The sequence below is a fragment of the Macrobrachium nipponense genome, chromosome 25 (assembly GCF_015104395.2).
Source record: "Macrobrachium nipponense isolate FS-2020 chromosome 25, ASM1510439v2, whole genome shotgun sequence".
NCBI lineage: Eukaryota > Metazoa > Arthropoda > Malacostraca > Decapoda > Palaemonidae > Macrobrachium > Macrobrachium nipponense.
Window position 1 is genome coordinate 74,314,963 of NC_087214.1, and position 8,614 is coordinate 74,323,576.

The 8,614-nt window shown below is 38.9% G+C and overlaps 3 protein-coding genes across 3 annotated transcripts in view; all 3 read left to right on the forward strand.

Annotated features, from left to right (window-relative positions):
• Nucleotides 1-8,614, forward strand: part of LOC135199545 (glutamate-gated chloride channel-like) — a 393,487-nt gene that overhangs the window by 84,879 nt on the left and 299,994 nt on the right. The gene's annotated exons all lie outside the window — the stretch shown is intronic.
• Nucleotides 106-1,313, forward strand: LOC135199108 (uncharacterized). Its single transcript, XM_064227027.1, has 2 exons — nt 106-567; nt 732-1,313. The coding sequence occupies exons 1-2, from the start codon at nt 106-108 to the stop codon at nt 1,311-1,313; spliced, it is 1,044 nt and encodes a 347-aa protein (XP_064083097.1).
• LOC135199109 (uncharacterized) lies at nt 1,313-5,423 on the forward strand. Its single transcript, XM_064227028.1, has 5 exons — nt 1,313-1,553; nt 1,992-3,086; nt 3,236-3,570; nt 3,732-4,631; nt 5,091-5,423. Exons 1-5 carry the CDS (start codon nt 1,313-1,315, stop codon nt 5,421-5,423), a joined length of 2,904 nt encoding a protein of 967 aa, XP_064083098.1.

The following is an 8,614-nucleotide window of genomic DNA, read 5'->3' on the forward strand; positions in this document are numbered from 1 at the left end:
GGTGGTTTTCTGCACGATGTGGGCTTAAAGAAACCCCCACATTTTGGTGCCCAGACCCTGTGAACACTCCCTCTAAGAAGATAAGTAAGTTGTGCAGTGAAGATAATGGAGAAGTTAAAAAGGACAAGGATGACATGTCGAGGGTGGGTGACAAGAGCTTCCAAGGTACTGAGTGACCTCCTGGAGTCCTCCACCACAACCATTAGTCAATTCGAGTACGCCATCAAGGAATACGACCAAAGACTAGCTAAGTTGGATGAAGTCCAAGAAGCAATAGAAATTGATATAGCTGAAGAAGAACTAGAACAACTTTTGGATGAAGCCCATGAGTTTAGAACAAAAAGTGTGCAGCCTAGGATACAAGCTGAAGACCAGATAAGGAAGTTAGCAGCAGCAGCAGCAGCAGCGGGTCCTGGTTCTATAAGTGGTCAGTCTTCATCTCAAGAATCAGATGTCACCAACGTCAAGTTACCCAAGCTGGAACTGCCAAAGTTTAGTGGCGAAGTGACCCAATGGCAGTCCTTCTGGGATCAATATACTTCCCACATCGATGCAACAGACCTTCCAGTGATCAGTAAGTTTCACCCTATTTTTTGTTGGTTTTGCTGGAGGGAGATGCCAAGAATGTAGTAAAGGGACTAGCCCATACCAGTGCTAATTACCCGGTTGCTTGCAATTTATTGAAGGAACGCTACTACAAGCCAGAAAGGATTATTTTTGCTCATGTCCAGGCATTGTTAAATGGTCAGGTCAACATTAATGTCAGTGGACCAAAGGGTGTAGCACAGCTGTGGAAATTACGAGATGACATTCTAATACATATCCGCAGTTTGGAGGCGCTAGGCGTCACTGGTAAACAGTGTGAAGTGTTTCTTACACCTATCATCCTCTCTCGTTTGCCCAGTGAACTGCGGCTAGAGTGGGCCAGGGATGGTGATGGACATGAAAGTGATTTAGATTGGTTATTGACATTCTTAGACAAGGAAATTTCAAGATTAGAAAGGTCTGAAGCCTTTAAGGGAAAGAGTAGTAGTGAGGAAAAGAAAATTGAAAGTAAGAGTTCTAAAGACAAGGTGTACTCAGCCGCAGCCCTTCATGCTTCGTCCAAGCAAGAAAACACTATGTGCAGTTTCTGTGGCAAGAAACACAAATCAGAAAACTGTTTTGGTGTTCTAGAATTGAGTGGAAAAGAGCGAGGTGAAAAAATTAGAAGTTTAGGCCTATGTTTCAAGTGTTTGAAGAGTGGACACATGTCAAGAGAGTGTAAAGCTCGTACAAGGTGTACAAAGTGTAACGTGCCCACTCTACCTTAATGTGTGGTGTTAGGCTGGAAATTAACCTAAAGAAGGAAGAAAGTGAAGCAAAGGTAGGTGCTGTTGGCAGTGACAAGCCTGGTGATGTGGCCCTTCTGACAGGGCAAGGTGGTAACTGTACCATTTTACAGACAGCCAAAGTTCAAGTGCGTGGTAGTGAAGGTACTGTTGTCACTGCTCAGGTAATGTTTGATAATGGTGCAGACAGATCATATGTTAGTAGCAAATTTGTAAAGAAGTGTAAACCACAGTGGATCACTAGTGCACCTATGCCATACTCTAGTTTTGGGGTCATAGTAGTGGAAAAAATGAACACAGAAATGTTTATGAGTTAAAGTTGTGGGACTCCGACAAGAAATTGGTACCTATCATTGCTGCGGAGATTCCCAGAATATGTCAGCCCTTGGTTAGGCCTGTTGTACCATATTCAGTGCTTAACTCTTTTTCTCATGTTGCATTAGCTGATGATTACCACCATGATTCTCCCATTGAGATTGATATACTGATTGGTCTAGATTTCTACTGGACACTGATTTCTCCTGTAGATGCCTTCCAAATTAAACCATGTTGTAGCCATGAAGTCTGTCTTTGGTTATGTCTTGAGTGGCAGGCTGTATGAAACCACTCGCACTTGTACGTATTCTGTACCACAATTATTGTGTATCTCCTCTGTTTCAGATTCAGATTTGTGTAAGTTTTGGGATCTGGAAACTGTAGGGGTTAAGCCTAGGGAACTTGTTGAAAGTTATAGTGAGACTAAAGTTTTCAAAGAATTTGAGAGTACTGTGAAGTTTGTGAACGGTCGCTATGAGGTTGCACTGTCATGGAAGGATGATTCTGCTAGAGAAAAACTTTTGAATAATGAAGTCATAGCCCATAAAAGGTTAAGTAAGCTAATGGTTAAGTTAGAACAAAATAAGGAGCTTAAGAAAGAGTATCAAAAAGTGTTTGATAGTTATGAGTCTGATCACATGATAGAAGAGGTACCAAGACAGGAAATTTCAGGTGTGAATCCTGTGTATTATATGCCTCATCGTCCAGTAGTGAAGTTGAGCAGTTCAAGTACTAAGATAAGGCCTGTGTTTGATGCCTCTGCCTCTTGTTACAATGGTGTATCATTGAATGACTGTTTGTCCTCAGGCCCCTCACTCAACCCTGACTTGGTTGAGGTGCTCATTCGCTTTCGTCGTTGGCCCATTGCTGTTACAGCTGATATAAGAAAGGCATTTCTGCAAATTAGTGTACAAGAGAAAGACAGAGATGTTCATAGATTTTTGTGGCCAAGAGACGATGGTACAATACGGCACATGAGATTCACACGTGTACCCTTTGGTAACACCGCGAGCCCATTTCTGTTAAATGCCACTATCAAACATCATTTGGATAAGTATCCCCCCACTAGTGTAGTGCAAGATTTGAAGGCTAACATGTATACAGACAATTGGTTGAGTGGTGCGGATTTTGCTGTAGAAGGAGCTGATAAATTTTGTGAAGCCCGTAGCATTTTTGCTGATGCTAGTATGGACCTTACAAAGCTTGTGTCAAATAGTTTGCTGATTACTTCTCAGTTATGTGACAAGGTACCCTTTATAAATTCTGATGAATGTAATACTGTATTAGGCCTTAAGTGGTGTAACTCACAGGACAGTTTCTCCTTTGATGGCATAACCTCAGATTCTATTGTAGAAGTAGTCTCTACTAAGCGAAGCATCCTTAGTGTGATAGCTAAGATTTTTGACCCTTTAGGATTAATTAGTCCATATGTTATGTATGGCAAGATACTTTTTCAGGAACTCTGGAAACTGGGTCTGACTTGGGATCAAGAAATGCCATCAGAGTTGAAGCTTAAGTTTCAGAAATGGCTTCTTAGTAGTCAACATTTTAAGAATTTTCAGATAGATAGATGTTATTTTCCACAAAAGCCTGGGAGAAGCTTAGTCATATGGAGCTACATGGGTTTGGTGATGCTTCTGAAAAGGGCTATGGGGCTTGTGTGTACCTGCGAGTACCTGTGGAGAACAGCTCATATAAGGTGTCATTAGTATCCTCTAAGTCAAGAGTTGCACCCATAAAGACAATTACATTGCCGAGGTTAGAACTCATGGGATCTCTTTTGTGTTCAAGATTAGTCAACTTTGTGAAGAATGCCCTTAACCTAGATAACAGTGTTAGAGTTAGGTGTTGGACAGATTCTACCATTGCTCTGTCATGGATTCAAGGAGATGCTAGTAAGAAGGACATATTTGTAGCTAATCGGGTAAAGGAAATCAGAGAGATAACACCTCCAAGTTGCTGGCAACATTGTGGAAGTAAGGACAATCCAGCTGACCTGATAACACGGGTCTTTTGGCGGACAATCTTGTGGATAGTACTATGTGGTTCTATGGGCCCAGTATGTTAAAAGACACCCTATACCAGGAAAGGGAAGGTAACACAGTTGTTAAAGATAAAGAAGAAATAAGCACAGAAAGTACTGTTGCCTGTCTCAATGTACAAGGAGTGCCAGAAAACCCTTTGATAGATTTAGATCGATTCAGTAAATTAAGCAAGGTGTTAAGAGTTACAGCTTATGTCTTAAGATTTATCAGAAATTGTAGAATTAGTCAAAACAAAGTGGATGGCCCTCTCATTACTGAAGAGATTGATTTTGCTAAATTGAAGTTGATTTACTGCATCCAAAGAGAAGTGTTTTCTGTAGAAATAAAGGCACTTTTAGGTAACAAGGCTATTCCTCAATGGTCTAAATTAAGAAATCTTGACCCCTTTCTAGATGATAAAAGATTATTAAGAATTAAGGGTCGTCTTGAGTTTTCTAACTTAGACTATGACACCAAACATCCTGTCATAATTCCCAAGGGTCAATTTGCTAAGTTGTTGATCAGATTTCAGCATGAGTTTTTGAAGCATGCAGGTGTGGATACTGTAATTTCATCCCTACGGAATAGCTTTTGGATTATAGGAATGAGGAGATTAGCTAAGACAGTAATGAAGGAATGTTTAAGTTGCCGTTGGCATGATTCAAAACCTTGCAGTCAACCTGTGGCTCCATTACCCAAAGAAAGAGTAAGGTCTTCTCCACCCTTTGATGTAACAGGCTTAGATTATGCAGGCCCTCTTTTTTGTGCCGATTGTCCTCATAAGAAATTTTATGTATTGTTGTTCACTTGTGGTGTTATACGAGCTGTACACCTAGAGCTTACAGAATCTTTATCCTTGTCTGACTGCTTATTGGCTATAAGAAGATTTGTTGCCAGGAGAGGTTTACCTAGTGTCATATATTCAGATAATGCAAAGACTTTTGTAGCTGCTAAATATGAGGTACAAAGGATGTATAGCCACTTGGCTCCCAAATGGAACTTTATAGCCCCTCGTGCTCCCTGGTGGGGCGGCTGGTGGGAGAGGCTCATTAGGTCAGTTAAGCTTGCTTTGAGAAAGACACTAAATCTGAACTATGTAAGTAAGAGTGAATTAGAAACTATATTAGTAGAAATAGAATCATGTATTAATTCTAGACCGTTGACTTATGTGATGAATGAAACCTGATCCATTCACTATCTCACTCCCTCACATTTTATCCTAGGACGAGCCTCACACTGTAAATCCTTAATAAATGTAGAGCCATGTAAGGTGACTTCCAGGGACTTGAATGAAAGAGAAGTTGTAAGAAACCAGAAGCTAGAACATTTTTGGAAACTTTGGAGTAAAACAATTATGATAACTAATTTGCCGTGGCAAGTTTGTAAAAGGATTTCAATAACGAAATGTGATTTGTCTAAGGGTGACCTTGTGTTGATAAAAGAGGATAACATTCCTAGATTGAAGTGGCCTCTTGGGGTTATTGTAGATGTGTTTAAAGGTAAAGATGGACTTGTAAGAAGTGTAAGGATCAAAACTAAAAGGGGAGAGGTGACTAGACCCATTCAAAGATTGTATGATCTAGAAGTAGGTAGATCCGAAGATTTGATTACTGCTGATGCATCCTGTGATGATCTTGATAGAGATGTATGTGATAATCCTCAAATGCCCATGTATACTGTGAGTGATGATGATGTACTTCCTAGGTCTAAGTCTGGTAGAGTAATTAAGCCCCCTGCTAAGTTAGATTTATAGTCACTGTAAATCATGCAGTTGTGCATGTCAGGTAAAACTTAATGTGATTGTTAGTTTGTGAAACTACACTACTAATTTTCATTGGGATTTTTATCGTCAGATATAATTTAGATAAGGTCCAAGTTGTGCTCTTTAATAGGTGGCTTCGTCCCCTATTGCCGGGAGAATGTTGAATTTAGAAAGGTGGTTTTCTGCACGATGTGGGCTTAAAGAAACCCCCACATTTTGTGGTGCCCAGACCCGGGATCGAACCCTGGTCTGGGCACCAAAATGTGGGGGTTTCTTTAAGCCCACATCGTGCAGGAAGGTAAAGGAATTGAGGAGAGCGCCTGGCTCAAGGAAACAATATATGTAGAAATCACAAGGACTGGACTATACTCCTATCCAGAGACTTTAACTTTTCTTTCGTAGACTGGAAAGAACGAATAGGAGATTGTGGTTGTATGTATACATATAAAAAAGGGAGTAATAGTAGTGCAGAAGATAAGAGGCAATTCGAAAAGCTATTAGATATGCTACTAGAATACAACATTCAACAAATAAATCACCTGCCAACAAGAAAGGAAAATACTTTAGACCTAGTATTAGTGAATGAGGTGAATTATGTTAAAGAAACAATAGTTTGTAATGCGAGTATTTCAGACCATAATGTCATAGAATTAACAGATCATTCCAAAGCAAGTGCAAACAGAGATAAGCAAGAAATGAAAAAGTGGGAAGGATATGGAAAATACAACTTCTACAGTAAAAATATAAAGTGGTCAGAAATAAATGAAGAATTAAACAAAAATTGGGATAACATTTTCGTAAGTGATGATATACAGGTAAATACGGAGATATTATATAAAATATTAGAGAAAATAGTGGATAAATATACACCGAAAAAGAAAAGTAAACATCAGTCATGCATACCAAGAGACAGAAGGATCTTGTTCCAGAAAATCAGAAAGTGGAAAAAAGGTCTTGCAAAAGAAAAAAATGCATGGATAGTTAACTAAAAATTAAGATAGAAAATGCAGAACAAAAGATTATACAATCAAAAGAAAATTAAAAACGGGACTTGGAAGAAAAAAACCCTAGTAAATATCAAGCAAAACCCCAAACTATTGTACTCATACGTGAAAAAGATGAATAAAAGAAGAATAGAAATAGGCCCTCTAAGAATTGAAGGGAGATTAACGAATGAAAAAAAGGAAATATGCAACATATTGGCAGAACGATATAAGAGAGAATTCACCCCTAGAATTGATAATGAAGATAATGATATAGAAGTAAGGGACGAAAATAGTGAATATTTAGCTGACATAGATATTAATGAATCTGATATTGTGCAGGCTATTAATGAAATTAAAAATGGAGCTGCAGCAGGGCCTGATGGAGTTCCTGCTATTTTGTTAAAGAAAGTAGTTCATTTTATTGCACAGCCACTTGTAATATTATTAAGACAAAGTGTAGATAAAGGCAAGATTTATGATGAGCACAAATTAGCATATATTACCCATACTTTCAAAAGTGGATCAAGACTAGAGGCAAGTAATTATAGGCCTGTGAGTCTAACATCACATATTATGAAAGTGTATGAAAGGGTAATGAAGAAAAATATTATGAAACATTTAATAAGAAATAATTTGTTTAATATAGGACAACATGGTTTCGTACCCGGAAAAAGTACACAAACCCAACTGTTAGTCCACCGTGAGAACATATACAAAAATATGAAAAGCGGAAATGAAACATATGGGGTTTATCTAGAGTTTGCAAATGCTTTTGACAAGGTAGACCATAATATGATAGCGAAGAAAATTAGAAAACATAATATAGTGGATAAAGTAGGAAGATGGTTAAAAGAATTTTTACACAACAGAAAACAGATAGTTATTGCAAATGATGAGAAATCGGATGAAGCTAAGGTAATATCCGGTGTGCCACAAGGTACGGTGTTAGCTGCATTACTGTTTGTTATTATGATTGCAGACATAGACAGTAATGTTAAGGACTCGGTAGTGAGTAGTTTCGCCGATGACACAAGAATAAGTAGAGAAATTACTTGTGATGAAGATAGGAATGCGCGCTACAAAGAGACCTTAACAAAGTATATGATTGGGCAGAGGTAAACAGGATGGTATTTAACTCTGATAAATTTGAATCAATAAATTATGGAGACAGAGAAGGAAAGCTATATGCATATAGGGGACCTAATAATGAGACAATCACAAATAAGGAAGCAGTTAAAGACCTTGGTGTGATGATGAATAGGAACATATTATGCAATGATCAAATAGCAATTCTATTGGCAAAATGTAAAGCAAAAATGGGAATGTTGTTACGGCACTTCAAAACAAGAAAAGCTGAACACATGATTATACTTTATAAAACATATGTTCGTAGTCCACTTGAATATTGCAATATGATATGGTATCCACACTATCAAAAGGATATTGCACAATTAGAGAGTGTACAAAGGTCCTTTACAGCTAGAAGAGAAGAAGTTAAGGACCTTGACTACTGGGAAAGAGTACAATCCTTAAAATTATATAGTCTAGAAAGGAGAAGAGAATGCTACATGATAATTCAGGCATGGAAACAGATAGAAGGAATAGCCGAAAACATCATGGAGCTAAAAATATCAGCAAGAGCAATCAGAGGTAGATTAATAGTGCCCAAAACTATACCAGGAAAAATAAGGAAAGCACACAGGACACTAATCCACTACGGACTAGCATCGATAATGCAGCGTCTATTCAATGTGTTGCCAGCTCATCTGAGGAATATATCAGGAGTGAGCGTAGATGTACTAGCAACTCTCTGGTAGACATTAGAGGTGCCTCACACTGAGGGACCTGGGGCAACCCGAACAAGATGTAAGGTCTGTAAGGTGTAAGGTAAGGTAAGGTGTGTGTGTCTGGCTTCAGCTGTCCCATCGACAGTAAAACCTAAAACTGGCTTTCGTGAAGTTTTAACCCAGAAGGATCATTCAAAGACAGTCAGCCTGAGAAGGAACCGAGAAAGTGGGCCTTCATAGGGTGTCAGCCCCAGAGCTAAGCCCAAGGGGTGGTTCTAAAGACTGACAACCCCAGAAGATACCAGGAAAATGGCGGTCCAAGATGACCCCCTAAGAAAAGACCTAGAAATAGCCTTCGTAAGATGTATTCCCCACAACAAAGTCCAAAACGGGGCTTTCAAAGGCTCCA

What these genes read in the sequence shown, in the direction of transcription:
- LOC135199109 (XM_064227028.1), top strand. Translation starts at nt 1,313, where the DNA reads ATGTGTGGTGTTAGGCTGGAAATTAACCTAAAGAAGGAAGAAAGTGAA. An exon ending in TAGCAAATTTGTAAAGAAGT is followed by an intron (nt 1,554 to 1,991) that starts GTAAACCACAGT and finishes CCTCTGTTTCAG; the next exon opens with ATTCAGATTTGTGTAAGTTT. An exon ending in TAGTCCATATGTTATGTATG is followed by an intron (nt 3,087 to 3,235) that starts GCAAGATACTTT and finishes TTTCCACAAAAG; the next exon opens with CCTGGGAGAAGCTTAGTCAT.
- LOC135199108 (XM_064227027.1), top strand. Translation starts at nt 106, where the DNA reads ATGGAGAAGTTAAAAAGGACAAGGATGACATGTCGAGGGTGGGTGACA. An exon ending in TCGATGCAACAGACCTTCCA is followed by an intron (nt 568 to 731) that starts GTGATCAGTAAG and finishes GCTCATGTCCAG; the next exon opens with GCATTGTTAAATGGTCAGGT.